This window comes from Pseudonaja textilis, chromosome 3 (genome assembly GCF_049901715.1).
Source record: "Pseudonaja textilis isolate UNSWEBS1 chromosome 3, rPseTex1.2, whole genome shotgun sequence".
Taxonomy (NCBI): Eukaryota; Metazoa; Chordata; class Lepidosauria; order Squamata; family Elapidae; genus Pseudonaja; species Pseudonaja textilis.
Genome location: NC_141992.1, coordinates 111,490,750 through 111,509,080, shown reverse-complemented (window position 1 = coordinate 111,509,080; position 18,331 = coordinate 111,490,750). Strand labels below are relative to the sequence as shown.

General features: G+C 36.6%; 1 protein-coding gene across 2 annotated transcripts in view; it reads right to left on the bottom strand.

The window, feature by feature from the left end:
• Positions 1-18,331, bottom strand: part of CFAP61 (cilia and flagella associated protein 61) — a 127,212-nt gene that overhangs the window by 39,778 nt on the left and 69,103 nt on the right. For both annotated transcript variants that reach the window (XM_087930638.1, XM_087930637.1), the window contains exons 21-23: positions 14,330-14,504; positions 8,723-9,015; positions 2,017-2,344 (exon numbers count right to left, since the gene is read on the bottom strand). In XM_087930638.1, coding sequence (XP_087786764.1) covers positions 2,017-2,344; positions 8,723-9,015; positions 14,330-14,504 — 796 coding nt within the window. The remainder of the gene's footprint in view (positions 1-2,016; positions 2,345-8,722; positions 9,016-14,329; positions 14,505-18,331) is intronic.

Below are 18,331 nucleotides of genomic sequence, written 5' to 3'. Positions count from 1 at the left end.
TCCTATGATAAAATGAGAACATTTATTAAAAACATTGGTAAGAATCAAGTTAATTGTATTTTAGATTGAATAAAAAATAGGGTTTTTTTTGCTCAGACTTCTGTTGAATTTGGAATATGGCCAAAACCAGGGCCAACTTTCTGGCACCTGAGGCAGTCATATTCTGGTAACCCAATTGTTTGGCTCATCTTCCAATTTTGTTAGGATTTGAAAAAAGACATTCTCATTTCTTTTTGTTATCGTTCAAGTTTTTGAGCATTATACTTATTATTTTTTGCCATGGACATTTTTTCTTTGACATTTTCAATTAACTTGCACTGTGAAATTATATTTAATCCTTCAATTATATTAACCACTTTGGTTCACATAATGCACTGTTACTACCCCTTTACTGTGTTTTTTGGAAGTCTTTTCAATTTTGGCAACCCTTAAAATTTGGCTCCTCTAAGCTGGTGGCTACTTGGCCTTAGCCTAGAGTGTCTTGGCTCCAGCCAGAAAAAGATTACCTTTTAAATTGCACTGAACCATTCAGTTCCTAGTGCCCGGAGGCTTTTAGCACCTTTTCTAAGTAATCTCTACCTGTTTAAGCCAGCCAGAAAATGTGTTCTAATGGTCCCCTCTACCAGGAGGTGCAGCATGGTAGAAGAGATCAGATATCAGGGTTTAGTGGCAGCTCCCCTCCTGTGAAACAGCTGACCCCCTGAGAATGGCCCTCAAACTCAATGACTTCTGGAAGCAGGTAAATATTTTCCTGTTTCTATATGTGTTTCCTATTTTTGTTGCAGTTTATTTACTGAAGGTTTACAGTGTAATTTTATTTCATTGTTATTTTAATATTTGTAAACCTCCTAGAGTTCCCGAGGAATTTGCTGAAGAGGAGTTGGTGTGGAAGATGTCTTCTACATGGTGTTTTTGGGGTGTTTGGCTGGCTTTCATGACCAAAGAGCTAGTCAGGGCAGAACTCTATGTCATTGAGGGAGAAACCGAGGAGGGCGGCTCTTACTAACTCAATAAACTTTTGGGAAGTCCTGAAAATATCCCAAGATCCCTGAGGCTTCTTCAGGTCACACAGAGTTTGGAAAAGATCCAATTTGTGAGACCACATAGCTGTGGAAGATGCAGAAGGTTGCTCAATTATATTGAGGCTATCAAAACCTGAGTACCTGGATGTTATGGAGATTTGTGCCAAGTGACTGGCTATTTCCAGTTATGGAGATATTTCCTTCTTGGATGGGGTAGCGCTCAGGCCTTTGGCAAGGAAGGAACCTCTCATTTCATCATATTTGCAATCTTTTATGTTCCCTTGATTTCATTGTATTTTCTTTGTTATGAGTGGCCCAGTCATTGCAAGACATACAAGATTCATAAATTACAATGGTTCATCATGCAGTCAGTGAGATGTTCAGACTGTATTTGGCATTTTTATCCACCTATCAAGTCCTTCCCAAGGTCCTGGGTTAGGCAGGTGTTGATTTTTGATGGTGTTGAAGTTATAATTGCAAGGATGTAAGCTGTTTCAAGTAAAAGCTTTTGCAATTGACTGATAGTGATTTTGTCAGTGCTGATGGTTTTCAAGTGAGGTTCCAGTTACTTTGGGTTTGCATCCAAGGCACCTATTACTATTGGTACTATCTTTGCTTTCTTTTGCCATAATTGTTCTATTTCTATTTGTAGACCATTGTATTTTGTTTTCTTCTCTAGTTCTCTTCTGCTGTCTCCAGGTACTGCCACATACACTGTAGATTTCATCTTTTTTTAAAACAATTATTATTAAGTTTGGGTGGTTATATGGCAGGTACCTGTCTCTTTAAATTCTAAAGTCCCAGAGCATTGTTATTATAAATACTCAAATAAATCAGCAAACAGAACAGGAAAAATAATTATTTTGAGTAATAATGTTATCTTTTTGAATTTGATATATCATGAATTGATTTTTTTACTTCAAAATATTTTTGATATATCAGGGTGAAATTTATAGAAATGCAAGATTATTAAAAACAGATGTATTTGGCTCACCTTGAATTTTGCATCCCTTGTACATAGGAATTAGTCTATCTAAATCTTCTGGAGGTTCAAAAATGGGCTCTAGAGTTGGATCAAAAAGATTCAGCATGGTTGCAGCAAGCTGAAAACCAACCTCTTTTGAGTTGAAATTGCTGTGTGTCCATTCATTAGCATAGTATATATTGGAAAATTTGGTTAAAGGACCTGCAGCCCTGATGCTCACATCATTAGTATGGAAGTTGGTATCAATCACGAGCCTCCCATCATAGACAAGGCATGCATCGTTAACTGCTTTGAAAGTCTCATAATCCACTCTTCTTTTGGTAAAGTTAAAGAATGCCTAAAACAAATTGAAAGAAATAAAGTAAAGAATAGTTTAGTAACTTTCTAGTCACTCATAGATAAGTTCTTAATTAAATAATTAAGTTTAGTTTTTAGAATGTTTCATGTTCAAAGCAGATAGGTATCCTCCCTATATCAGTATAATGCAGGCACTTTCCAGTAGGTAGATCATAAACAAAGTATATTGCTTGCATGGGATAAAGCAGGGCTTTGGATGCATTTGCAGCATACTAGACAAAATATACTAAACTTACCGTTAGTGAATTTTCCATTAGCAAAGTGCTGTATATTGTGTGGAGCGTTGGTATAATTAAGACTAGTAACTAGACTATTTCTTCCATCAATTAATGAAAGCCTCAACTACCAAACCCATGGAAAAGGTCAAGATGAGCTGATGACAACCATGACAATGGAAGATTGTGACGTAAAGAGTAAATAATTAACAGCAGGAAGTAATAAATGGAAATTGAAGAAAAAAGTTTAGTTGTGAAAGATGTAATAGATAAGCAATATAATCTTGTGGAGCGGAGCTGATGAATATATTTATGGAAGAGAAGGTATATGTGTAATTACAAATGAGAAGGTTAAAATATATTTCAGAAAGTATGACATGGTGTCAGCTAGGTTGTTGGTTCAAATGAAAAAACAAATACAAGTACAGGTGGTCTGCAATTTACGACCACAATTGACCCCAAAATTTTTGTTGGCAAGTGACACATTTTTAAGTTGTCCCATTTTACAATCTTTCTTCCACAAATGTTTAGTAACACACAATAAGTGTATCTGGCTTCCCAACTGACTTTGCACATGATCGCAACATGTACCCAGGACACAGCAAACATCATAAATATGAATTGGATGCCAAGTATCTGAATTTTGATCACATGACCATGGGGATTCTGCAACAGTGTGAAAAATGGTCATAACTCACTTTTTTAGTGTCATTGTAACTTCAAACAGCCACTAAATGAACTATTTTAAGTTGAGGACTACCTGTACCATAATTGGACTAGCAGCTCCATCACTAAGCAATGCTGTTGTTAAGACATCATGTGACCACGATGGACTTGTGACTTTGCTTCTGCCTCAGTTCTTAAGCAAGACATCACATGATCACTACTTCCGATTTTATTGTTGGTTCCTACATTGATTCTGCTTATAGAAAGCAGGGTTTAAACTGCAAATTATAATCATTTGACTGTAGGATACCAGGATGGTTGTAAATGCCTGCCAATTACGAAGTGCCCAAATGTCAATTATGACACCATGGGAACACTGAGATGTTTGTAAGTGTGAGGATCCGCTGTAACTTCAAACAGTTGTTAAACAGGACAATTGCTAAGCAAGGACTACATGTAATTTATCATGCAATTTTATCATAGATACATTATATGCAGGGATGGGATTCTACCACTTCGCACCTATTCACTAGAACTGGTTAACATTCTAAGCAGTTTGGAGAACTGGTTGTTAGAAGAAATTACTGGCCTAATCCTGTTAGGAAGGCAGGAAGGAAACGTTCTGGTATTGCTTACGGAAACTGCCTCTCTGTTAATCCTTATTACATTCTTGGCAGGACCAGACTTCCTGTCTCAGGAACTTCTCTGGAGTTTTTTCCCCCCTCCTTTGCTGGTACTTTGCTTGTGTGGAGTGACCATTGAAAAAGTGACTTATGACCGTTTTTCACACTTACGACTGTTGCAGTATGTTATTTCAATATGTTTATTCATATGTACACATGGAAAAAGAATCAATATAAAGCTAAGAACCCAACTGATTTTATTGTTTAATTATGAATGATTACTGAAGGATGCAAGGGTGATGGCAGGTTTTGAATGTGAGATGAGCCATTTTTGATAGTGTCAAAAATGGAGTTTAAGAAAAAAAGACATTGAAGAAAGTATAGATATTGCAGGAAAAGTATGTCTTGATATAGAAATAGTAGATTAACCTCCCAATTTATCAAATGGAAAACCCAATTTATCAAATGGAAAAAAGGATATAAGAAAAAATGTAAGAAGATGCAAAAAAAGATGAAGTGGTACTCCAATCCTATTTGGTGAAAATAGTTTAGAGTTCTGGGTATAAATATCCTCTGGATAGGATTAACATGTTTCCCAATGAGCTTAGTTCTTTTATCAGTGAAGGATAGATTCTGATCCTATCAGCAAAATTAGCTTTATTAAGACTCTCTCCTTTCTACCGGCTTTTCTTTGGCTATGAGCAAGCCAGATTCTTTTTTTAAAAAGACATCTTTTCTAAAATCTCTATTTAATAATCTCTGAAGCTTATCATGGGCATCTTGGAGCTCTGAAAGGTAGAACATTCTTTTCCAGAATTCTTATATCCCAATGAGTTTGGGCACATTGAATCTATAGAATATATTGTTCCTTATTGCTTATTTTCTTAGATTTCCAGTACCCTTGCCATATTGATCAATTTCATGAATTTTTACTTTTCTAATTTAATCTTCCTATAACATGTGTATATTTTGCACTGCAAAATAGATTTTTTTAGGAGGACCTGTCCCGAAGCTGGTCTTTCAGATCTTTCAATATTGCACCCATTGTTGCTGAGCATCCTCTTTTCTTTCCTTCCACCTTTCCCAGCACTACAGACTACTTCAGAAAACAAGGCTTTTGCATAATGTATCCAAACTATAATAAGTTGAGGCTGGACATTGTGCTTCAGGGTTGATTTATTTGATAATCTATTTATTTATTTATCTGGCTATCAAAACACCAAAGTTCAAAAGAAGCAATAATCTTTCTATCCTGCTTCTTCAAACAGTTACCTCTATAAAGCAGAAAACAGAGAAACCCATTATCTGCATAATTTGATCTTTGTAGGTATAGACACATGCTGAATATATTTTCCATGGCCTTAATGGCTGCTCAACCAAGCACTAGTTTGCAGTATATTTCTTGACTGCTGGCTTCTGTACTGTTGATTCTAATTACCAGACAGATGATCATCTATCTAGTTAGATAGCTATCAGTTGAGCTATCTGCCTCTTCAGTATATCCATGATGTTTCTTTGTCCAGTTTTAAAACCATGCTCATTTTCTTCCAGTTCAGCTTTCTTTTGTATATACTTCACATATAGGTTGACTGACTGACTGACTGACTGAATCAATCAATGTATGTCTATATTTTACAGCTTTATCTTATTCATTTGCCAACATAATGCCAGTCAGTTTTGTCCTGTCCTGTCTATGCTATGGCTCCCTGATCTGCATATAGGTTTCACATGAAGACAATGAAATGTTCTGGGATTCCCATTTTTCCAAGCATATTCCACAATTTGACATGATTGATATGACTGAAGGCCTTTCTATAATTAATGGGTAGTATGTATTCATTTATTTTGCCTAATCTTTGGTTTTCTTAATTATCCAATATGCATCAGTTCCTCAGCCTTTTCTAAAAACCAGATTGCACATCTGGCACCTCTATTTTCCTGTTGGGTGAACCTAAGGATTATTTTGCTGCCATGAAAAAAAAAATGATACTGTTTTTTTGAAAGACTAAAAATCTTTTATGGACTTTCTGTAGAAAGTAGGAAATATTGATGATTTAGGGATTGGGGGAATAAAAAGGGTTAAAAAGAAAGGGGAAGGGAATTACAAAGTATGAGAAAAAAAGAGGAAGGAAAAAGAATAGGATGGAAACTACTTGATAGAAAGCAGGGTCTTCTCTTTTTTATCTTTTTTCCCATTTTTATAGTTTTTATTGTATTTAAAAATGCTATTTTTTCTTAAAAAAAAAAAGAACATTTGGCATCTTCCTTTCCAAATAGAGTTTGCTAGTATGTGAATTTAGGGGTAGGTATGATAGCTGGCATAGTCTCTTAACCCTTCTTTATTTGGTGCTGAGATGTGAATTTCTTCCAATTTATTTCCCACTGTCTGGATTTGCTGGCATAATTTGGTTAGAACCAACACTCATCCTGATTCTACTGCTTGCCATATTTTTCTGTCTATTATTTCCTAGCTGTCCAGCCTGGTTACAACCATAATATAGATATTATTTCATTTTCTTGTACAACCATAAGCCAATTGTAGCCTCCTCACTGTGGAGGAACAGGAGGTGGGGAGCATTCTGAGGGCTGTGGACCCTAGAGAGGCTGCCAGTTCTGACGATATCGCTGGCCGAGTGCTTAAAGACTGTGCTGATCAGTTGGCTGGAATCTTTACCAGGATCTTCAATCGGTCTTTATCCCAGTCCACTATTCCATCTTGTTTGAAGGCTTCCACCATTGTTCTGAAAGAAGTTCCCTATCAATAACCTCAGCAATTACAGACGAGTGGCACTTACTCCTATCATCAATGAAGTGCTTTGAGAAATTGGTCTGCCGACACATCTTTTCTGGTCTTCTGCATACATTTGATAAACACCAGTTTGCATACAGAAAAACTAGATCTACAGAGGACGCTATAGCCATCACTCTTCACGCTGCTCTGACTCATCTAGAACATCGGGGGAGCTATGTGAGGATGCTTTTTCTGGATTTTAGTTCTGCGTTTAACACAATTCTTCCACATAGATTAGTGTCTAAACTTCTGGACCTTGGGCTTTCTAATTCAATCTCCCTTTGGATTATGGATTTCCTGTCTGGCCACTCACAGAGGGTCAGATTAGATAATCATACCTCTTCAGCCCTTATTCTTAACACTGGTACACCACAAGGTTGCATGTTGAATCCCTTACTCTATACTCTTTATGTGCATGACTGCATTCCCACTCACGCTAGTAATACTATTGCTAAATTTGCAGGTGATACAACAGTGGTGGGACTCATCTCCACGGGGGGCTGAGTCTGCCTACCGAGATGAGGTGGACTGGTTGCTTTCGTGGTGTGGAGACAATAACTTGGTCTTCAACACCAATAAGACCAAGGATCTTATAGTGGATTATAGAAGGAACAGGTCACACATCCAGTCCTTGCTTATCAATGGAAACTGAGTGGAACAAGTGGCCAGTTTTAAGTTTCTGAGTGTCACCCTAAAAGAGGACCTGACCTGGGGTGCCCACATTGCAGCCCTGGTCAAAGGGACCCAGCAGAGATTATACTAGCTGAGACTTCTCAGAAAACAGCAACTGAATGAAAAACTGCTGGTGACCTTCTAATACTGTACCATAGAGAGTATCTAAACTTACTGCACCTCTGTATGGTTTGCCAATTGCACAGTGGCAGATAGGAAAGCACTCCAGAGGGTTAATGTCATTGCCCAGAAGATCATTGGTTGCCCTCCCCTGTCTTTGGAAGAGCTTTATAGCTCCCGCTGCATTAAGAACGTTCAAAACATTCTCAAAGATCCATCTCATCCTGGGCAACTTTTTTTTTGAACTATTACCATCTGGCAGATGGTGCAGGATAATAAAAACAAGGACAAATAGGCTGAAAAACAGCTTCTATCCCAGGGCAGCAACTCTTTTGAATTCTGCTGTATAGTGCAGTGTTGGTGTGGTGTCCGGGGTTTTCAGTTCAATGTGTGAAGGGTGAAGGATGTGTGTTTGTGTTTATTTTCATGGTTATGGTCATGATGTGCCCTGAAGATGGTGTTTGATTTCGTTGTATGAGGTGCAATGACAATAAAAAAGTAAACTAGTAAAAGTTCTTGTAAGTAGTGAATATTATTTAAGCTATTTTGGATATTTATTTATTTATTAAATTTATATGCCACCCTGACTCTGACATGTCCTCAGCTGTCTCTCAGCTCATAACCCAGCACATAAATCATGCTATATTTTCCATCCATATAGTTTTCTTAGTAAAACACAGGAGTGGTTTAACATTGCCTATTCCTGCGTGGTATGAAATAATGCCCTTGCTATTGTTAATAAATTGATCGTCTGCTGCTGCCATCTTCCTATATTGCTGCTGTCCTATATAGAGACTGCTTATTTTATCCAGATGACTGGGATGACATTTACCCCTTGAGTGATGTGTTGAAAATATGTATTCTTGTTTGCTCACCCTCTTACCATGATAAAACAATGCAACAGGACTTTGTGGGTGGAGGATGAAATAATCTGCTAGGTTTTTTAAAAATTGGGTTTGGTATACATCATCTGCACAAAATTATTGGAAAGTGTATGTAGGAAAGATAGAATACTTTTTTCAGATTTCTCCCAAACGCCAAAGTATAATTTTGTTCTATAAGACAAAACTAGCTTATTCTGTAAGATTGAGCAAATCAATACAGTTATGCTTAAAACCTAAAACATAGGATAGTCAGATTAGAATATGATTCGTGCCTGAGGTTCAAACTAGGTTTCAGCCTGGCAAGATCCAAAAGCAGAATTGTAGAATTCAATTTATGTTCAATTTATATATATATATATATCAAATGCAGCAAAGGTACATACTTACAGAACATTGCAACTGAAATGGCTTTGTATTTGTTGTGAAAGATGCACATGTGATTGGGTCTGGGTAATTGCCATCATTCCACTGAGCCAATAGACTATCATGGTGTTCAGTTACACCAGACCTGGACAGTGCTTTCTTGATAGCTCTTTCTATTGCGTTGTTATTGAGAGAAGTAATATTAGAATTCGAGGGAGGGTGTACAAGGTGTATACAATAGCCACTAATTCCCAATGATAAAAGGGATTCTATGGTGGTGTACACATCAATTGTATTCCCATAGACAATAATATTTCCTGGAGAAAGCAAAAGAAAAAAATTAGAATAAACCACGTTAATATAATTAATATGCTAAAGCTGAGGTGATCTGTGACCTCCTTGTTGCTCTGATGCTATGATGTAAACAGAATTACCTAACAACAACAACTAAAATAATTTACTAAAGAATCTGCAGAATATATTCCATAAATAGGAAAGACTTTGCATCAAAGCAAGGAAACTTCACATCTTTTTTTGAGACCTAGTGGGAAAGAAGAAAGGGAAAAAGTACCATCTTTTATCATATCCCTTTATCTAACCACCCACTGTTTTTGTTTATAAGATTTTCAAATAAAAGCAATAAAATGTTTAAATATGATGGGAAATTAGAAAGAAGAAAAGGAAAAACATTGCCACGAGAATTCTCTTACTCTACAACTAGAAAACTTATTTATCCCTCTTCCATCTATTCTCTGTCAAATGTAATGAAACCAACAAAATAGAGATACCAGAACATAAGATATTAGTGGCCTTCTGCAGCAATTTTCACTAATTTAACCCCATAAATGTTGGGCTGCAATTCTCATCTTCTCTATCTTGTGTGGTGGGCATCAAAGTTATTGCAAATGAAATCTAAAGAAACTGAAATTTGGTAAATACTGTACTGTAAAGTGAGCTTTCTCTCAACACAGTTATTTATTATATAGTATTATATATTACTTCTTTCCACAGTGGCCTGTCTGGTCCTTACAATCAGGAGAGGATTGTTAGAGAACCCATATACCCACTTCATGCCCTTTTCTGTTGTGTCTCTCTGGGAGGGGGTTTCTATAGCAGGATTACTAGATTCTGCAACAGCTTTGTTCCTTATGCCATCCATCTTGTAAACTCGCAGGGTTATTATTATTTTTTTGCCATGTATACATCCCAATTAGACTGTGATGTTTCTTTGCATCATATATGTGTGTGTATGTGGGTATATGTCTAATGGTTATCTTTTGAGAGTTGAATGCAACAAAATTTCATTTTAATGTATGTTGATTAGTGTACTTTTAAAGTGACAATAAAGTTTCTATTCTATCCTATCCTCTATAAAGAAATGATTCTCTAATGTACTGCTATCTTGAGGAGGGATGACAACGAACTTTTCAATTAATGGTAAAAATCCAATCAATTTCTAAACAAATGGACAGTCAATACATTCACAAATTTGGAAACCGGAATACTTATAATCCATGGAAATGTTAAAACCAGAAAAGCGCATGTTTGTTAATTTGAAAAAGATTTGGAAACTTTGAAGAGAATTATTGCTACTGAATTAAGATTTTAGAAGAAAAAGATCAATCTCATGTAATGTATTACAAATCTACAAACTGTACTAATTAAAATACATGGACAACTCAGTAGAAATAATTAAAAACAATCTACTGTGGATACTGAGCAGCAGAAATCTTTATTTAATTACATGGAAGACTGCATTCAGGAAATTCTCCCCTATGTCTTCCTCTATAACCAATACATTATAATACCAGAGACCAGCTTTTACATCTTTCAAGACAAACTACCAAATTGAAATATCATGTATGTAAAGTTACGTTTTATCTAGAACCCCATTTACAAAAAATCTTTTTTTTTTTGCCTCTTCTTGGACATGAGATCAAAAGATTTACAATAACTTTTGCCACCATGGATCTTTATAGGATTTGCATTTCTCTGTTGATTAACAGTTATAGTGTTAGCTATTAAAAAGGGACAAGTTGCAGCAAACTAGAATTATATGTTCTTAGAACATTACTTTTCAAGAAATACATATTCTATAAAATTAAACTTCTTTTTGAGACCTAGGATTGGGAATGGACAAACCAATATTAATTGATATTCAAATAAAGCATATAGGTAGCTAAAAGCAATCTAAAACTCATGTGGTATATCAACACTAGAACTTGAAAGATTCATTATTTTTGTGATGACAAAGATAGCTATTGTCATTATTGCTTAGCTCATTAAGAATATTACTGAAATAATTCAAAGCTTTTTAAAAAAATTATATTCTACAAACTACCAGTATACAATTTATGCTGAAGATTGCACTTCAATTTAGGTCTGTCAGAAGATTTTTGATAGCTTATATTTGCATTTGTTCTGCCTTGGTGGATCAGTTTAGGGATTCTTCAATGTGTTCTATTGCAATCTCAGACCATGCTTTAGTGACTACAACTGGGAAATTTAATAATTATAAATCAGCCAACACTATGTGGTACAAATAAACCTTGTTTGTTGACAGCCTTGGACAGCAACAATTCACAATTATGATAGTGATGAAAAAATAACTTTTGATCTTTGTACTTATAGACAAAGAATTGGAATATCCAACATTTTTAATGGGTTCATGAGTTAAGAAATGTAAAGCACACTTTTTATAATTTATAATTTACATTAATTTAAATTAATTCATCAAAAATAATATACTGTATTGGACACTCAAAAATATTTAAAAATGGATCAGGATATAAGTTTCCTATCTATTTTTCAAAATGCCCTTTGTCCTAAAAATAAGATGAAGAAATATTTATACAGCCTGGATTTAATAATAAGTTTAAGGGTTGAATTCATTTTATGTGCCTGGTTATTATATCAATCTTTCCGCCTTTGTTAATTAGTTTTTCTTTATCAAATTTTTAATGATTATAAAATATCTAGGGACTTTTTTGTTCAATGAAGCAATCAGTATCTTTTTTCTTGTTGGCATTTTGCATGTCAACATAAATTTTAAAAATAATTAAATTAGAGCTGCATTCAAAATTACTGTAATTTATAAGTTTGTACAACACAACAACCATAAATTTTGGGTAAGATGACACAGTAAACACAGCCTTTCTTCATCACCTAAATTTAGGGTTGTTAGGTAGATTGTATGAAGGGAACAAATGTACATTCTGTAAAGTTTATACTTGTGTGCACATGTACAGTACATGCACACAAGCACACACACACAAAGGACGTGCACATAGCACTGCTCACTGAATGCTTACTATCAAGTCAAAATAAAAAGATAAAGCAGTTTCCCTGAATAATATGGCCTGCAAAATGTTCTTTATGTTTCTTCCCCTACAAAATGCATTCTGCCTCTCAGGTCCCAAAGGGGCAGATCTAACAGAATAAGTCATTAGTAAATGGGACTGAATTGACCGGATTTGTCAATGCAGGAGCAGTCTTTTCCCAAGATTAATCAAATGAACTAAACTGAGAAATGAGACAGATTGAAAAGGCATCTTTTCTGCAATTGCAGATAAGAGCAGGAGTATCATATCCCATCATTTGCTCCATAAAAGGTAAGACTTGGTTCCCCAAATAAAAGGCATATCTGTACAAGTAAATCTATTTATCACGTTTGCAATAAACAAAGCAAGGTATAAAAAGGATTCTGTTTATACCCATTCACAAAAACCAACATACAAGCACGTCATTATGAATGGGCCTATGAAATGATATTGTAAATCCACATTGGAACTCCATTGGAGGAGTGAGTTAATACACACTTAATGCTATTTCCGGCATGGAAATAAGGGAGCGCAAAAGAAAAAGGGCTAAGAATGAGCAGCTGTTAGCAGCCAGTTCTGGAGCCGGTTTCAAAAGAAACGATTATAGATAGTCTGTCACTTTTGACTACAATTGAGCCAAACATTTCTGTTGCTATGTAACGTGACTTATTTGTTAAGTAAGTTTTGCCCCATTTTACAACCTTTCTTGCCACAGTTGTTAAGTAAATCACTGCAGTTGTTAAGTTAGTCACACTGTTATTAAATGAATCTGGCTTTCCTACCGACTTTGCTCAGTTACAAAATGTGATCACAGGATCCCGGGACAAACCAACCATCACAAATATGAATCAGATGCCAAGCATCTGAATTTTATTCTATGACCATGGGGGTGCTGCAATATTTGCAAGTGTGAAAAACGGTCTAATTGCCTAATTCCAGGTCAGAAGATACCACTCCCTCCTCCAATTGTACCAATAGTCACAGACAGAAAACTAATTTGACAAAAGTAACCCTTCTGAGGTAGACAGATGCAATCAGTGGCACCTACAACCTCAGAAAACACAAGCTGAATACAAGGTTCAGGTTATGTTTTATATCCAAGTACGTGGCTACACATTTTACTCCATGTGGCATAAATAAGTAATAAATTATTTGGGGAAATGAAGGCAATAAATTTAACTAAAATGAATTCATTCTTTGCATACAGGTCTTCTGCCATCCGTTCATGCATATATTTTCTAATTCCCAGATTATCAGCTATTAGCAGCAGAAATTCACTGATTCCCATAAGGCAGCACATGTGATAATTAGCTGCTTTGGAGAAATTGATTAAAAATAGAAAAGTAGAAAGCTAAAGGAAATTTATACTGCTCATCTTAGGATATAACCTCATTCCATATCTATATGCTGAAAAATAAAGCAGATCTATTTCTTGCTTTGAATATTTTTGTAATCCCATTCCATTTCGGGGTACTGCAAATATAGGTAGATTTACAGAATCCAAGCCAAATATAGAAGCTGCCTTGGTAAATCAGGTACACGCAACTTAATGAAAGGGTGCATTTGTGTCCATATAAACATAACATGCATTAGCCAACTGTAGTACCTTTTACAGTAGGGGTGTCAAACTCAAGGCCCGTGGAGTGTTTAGATCTGGCCACGAGGCCACCCTAGAAATAGTGAAGGGCCATCCCATAATGCCTCTTCCAAGTGACAATGGAGCTCAGGGGAGCCTCAAAGGCCTACAACTCCATTTTCACTGGCAGAGGGCTGTAGGAGGCCGTCACGGGCAAAAACAGACATTGAGCTGGCCATGCCCACCCTGGCCATGCCCACCCCAACCCCGAGGTCAAACACAACCCTGATGCGGCCCTCAATGAAACTGAGTTTGACACCCATGTTTTACAGTATGCAGATAGTTCTACATTGAATGCCAAAGGTCCAATTTTCTTTTATTTTCAGCTTTTTCAGTCTAAAAAAAACCTTATGTGTAGTTCCAAAACATATTTAATGATATTACTATCTCATACGTTAATTAAGAATCCCAGACTTTGTGCTTAGGTCTTTCATTTCAGTTAATCTAATTTCATAAATTAATTATAGGTAATTCTTATTTTCAATCTTTGTTCCAGGCAAGAAATATAAATGTCTCAAAAACTGACAGTAAATTGTAAATTAATCTGGACAATAAATGAAACACTTTGCAAGGATTAATTAAGCTATAATTATATGCTAGCAATGAAGATACAACTTGCCAAGAAATACATAAGCCTCTGCTATTTTCATGTATTAGAACTGGTAACACTGTTACCTGTGGAATCAATCACTTTTTCTTTTAGCCACTTCATTGCTGCTAATGCATCTTCATCATCAGAAATAATAAAAAGATTGGATGGCACTACTCCTGTGTATCTTTGTCGATAGTTTGTTGATACCTCTCTGTTGGTTAATAATTTTTTGATATCTGCATCACTAGGACATGGGACCTATATTTACAAATGAATAAATAAATATTATTCACTATAAAATTCTAATTCTAGTTAAAGATAGTTGATGAATATCTCAAAGCAAAATTGATTTCAAGATTGGCATTTCATAAGAAGAAAATTCAGCTGCAATACAACAATTCTAGGCTTCACACCTCACAGGCCACACAAGAGGCCTTTGGATCTCACCAATATTCCTTAATTGCTATACATGACACATTTTCCCAAAACTAATGGAACACTTTTGTGAGCATTTGTTTGACTAAAATGAAAAAGTAAAAAGGACTGTCATGATCTGTTAAGAAGGGTGGCTTTGTTGAAGACATTAAGGAATCTGGTAAGGAAAAATATCTATCTCTGAAACAATAATCCAAATTGTCTAGTCAGAATAAATAGTCAAGTGTGACAATTTGTTTGTTGAGGAGCCTTGGAATTCCATCACTGCTAGATTTGTCAAATAAATCAGATCAACGATGAACTCTTATGCTTCTTATGCTGCAACAGTATGGGATTCAGTAGTACAAGCTCTCATTTGTTGATAGATCACCTAAATCTGGGACTCATTCTGAGATTTTCATAAGATTTCTAATGAGCTACAAGTTAGAACTGCTTATATTAAATTCAGCCATGATGATTTCTACTACCATAACAGACACTGTTTTTGATTCTTATAGATTATTTCTGAAATTATTTGTTCAATTAAGCATGGAATCACCACCATGAACATGGCATATAACCATGGAGTTTGCTGTGTTCTGCTTGATTGGTGTTTCTAATATCTTGCCTGTTTTGTGGCTTTTTTTGTCTTGATTGGCTAACAACATTGTGTTCCTGTATTGGAGGCTTTTAGTGCGGCTTGGCTCCGAGTAAATGGACGGCTATCATTTATTAGGAAGCTAGGTTTCATCTGGGTGCCTGGTTGGGGTGTGTTTGAGCTGGAGGTATCAGGGGCGATCTGTTTGTGCCCAGGTGTTTGCCTGGCTTGTGGGGTGGAGATTTTTTTGTTTGTGATGCAGGCTTCCAAATAATTGATAGTCTGCTGGAATCATCTCTTCTATTCATGCTTTCAGGTCTTTTTTCAATCTCTATGGCTTCTCTGATAATTCTGTAGCTGGGGTTTTCTATAGTGGCTAGGGTTTTGGTGCCATCGAAGTCGATGCTATGACCTGTGGCTTTCATGTGTTGGACTAGTGAGGAAGTGTGTTCCAGCATTTTTACTGCATTTTTGTGTTCATCTAGGTGGGTACTTATTCTTCTATTGCTCTGTCCAATGTATGTGGCAGGGCATGATGCACAGGGGACTTCATATATGCCTTGGCTTTCCAGGTCAATTTTATCTTTGAGGTTTCTTAGGATGGCTGCAGTCTTGATGTGATGCCTGTGTAGTATCTTACTGATTTTGTCTGTAGTACCTGTTATGTAGGGCAGGACAGCTGTTCCATAGGTCTGTTCATCTTCTAGGTCTCTATTATGTCTCAGTGTGTTTTTGTGGACAGAAACAGACAGAAGATATCAGAAACACCAATCAAGCACAACACAGCAAACTCCAAGACCAATAAACAGACCAAGACTCCCAACCAATCAGGATGAAGAAAAAACCATTCTGGCACAGCAGTAGTCTAGCACCAAATGTAAAACAGAAACAGCTGTGAAAGCCTGACTCACAGATGAACACTATACAGAAGCCTGATGATGGCAGATGAGATTCTGCTGAAACGTTGCTACAACTTTAAAAACACAACTATAATGACATGGGAACAGACCCAAACAAAGCTGAATACCATACATATAAATACCCATGAAAACTTAAGAAAACAAATATCAGGCCTCTACCGAGAGGAAATAAACAGCCAGACCAAAACTTACGAGAAGCTGGAAGTTAAAACAGCAGGAATACTATGTGACCTCAAATTCCTACGCAGCTGCAGAGACAACAATGCAATATCGACCTGCTTCAAATTAACATTTCATCACAGCACAGTAGCTACTAAATGTATCCTGAAAAGAACTGAAATGGCTCTACTCAGGAACGAGCTCCACAGAACGAGATTCCAACTCGATCAGTCAAACAAAGATCTCCTAATTCTACACCTGGAATTGAGCAACAAAATCCACCCTCTACTTTGGGACAAGATAAAACAACTTACAACTTGGAAAGCTGAAACTGAAACCACTTACAAAAATGACAAACCCCTGAAGGAACTAAAGAAATTAGAACATGACAAGAAAGCCCCCAACAACTCACAACAGCACCTGAAACAATTAGTATGCAATTTTTCCAACAGAGAACTCACCAAAACAGAAACAGATGTCCTAACCAAAGGATTCAATTATGCTATAGCACCCCAAAAAATCCCCACAGAATCCATCATAAGTGGAGTGGAATCCAGCCTAACTAAATTAAATACAGATGAAGCTGACAGAATAAGACACCAAGTCACTAACATCCTATGCACAAGGAAACCACCCAAAAGCAACTTGCACAAAGAGGAACTAAAAGCCCTGCAAGCCCTAAGGAACGACAGCAGCATAATCATACTTCCAGCAGATAAAGATAACGCCACAGTAGTAATGGATAGAAAAGACTACAAAACAAAGTTGACAGACCTACTCCAAGACTCCACGTACAAACCCATAAACACGGACCCAACCACATATCTGGAAAAAATAACCAAGAAGAAAATTATAACCAGCCACATGAGCAAAGAGATCCAACAAATGATCATCCCAAGAGAAAAATCTTCCAGATGCCGCAAACTATACGGCCTCCCAAAAATACACAAAAAAGGCATACCTCTCAGACCCATAGTCAGCTCCAGAGGAGCACCACTACAAAACCTAGCCAAATACCTTGTGAAGCAGCTACAGCCCCATGCTGAAGCAGCAGCTTCACATGTACAAAACTCATACCACTACTTGGAAATGATCAAAGATCTACATGTGGAACAAGAAGATCTGCTTGTAAGTTTCGACGTGGTTTCACTATTCACTTAAGTCCCGATAAAAGAAACCCTACAAATCATCAAAAATAAATACCAACCACCCAAACACCTCATGGAACTAACAAAACACTGCTTAACCAACACATATTTCATATACAAAGGACAAAGATACAAGCAAATTGAAGGAGCCCCTATGGGACCACCACTGTCATCCATCATTGCAAACTTGTTCATGGAAGAATTCAAATCCAGAGCCCTAGCCAATGCCACCCACAAATCCAAATTATGGTTAAGATATATCGATGACACATTTGTTATTTGGCCCCATGGAAAAGAAAACCTAAACAATTTCCTAACACACCTAAACAGCACACACCCCAAAATCAAATTCATCATGGAAACAGAAACAAACAAACAACTACCATTCCTAGATGTACTAATCTACAAAAAAATAGATGGCACACTAGGACACACCATATACAAGAAAACACACACCATCCGCTACCTCAATGCCCAATCCCACCACCACCCAGCACATATAAACTCCGTGGCCAAAACACTAATTGCTAGAACCAAACGCCTGGCAGACAAGACACACATAAAGACTGAACTATGCACCCTGACTAAAGTACTGACAGCCAACGGCTTCCACAAAAGCAAAATCACTGGCTTGATCCACAAAAACACACTGAGACATAATGGAGACCTAGAAGATGAACAGACCTATGGAACAGCTGTCCTGCCCTACATAACAGGTACTACGAACGAAATCAGTAAAATACTACACAGGAATCATATCAAGACTGCCTTCAAAACAGACAGAAAAATAGCAGCCATCCTAAGAAACCCCAAAGATAAAATTGACCTGGAAAACCAAGGCATATA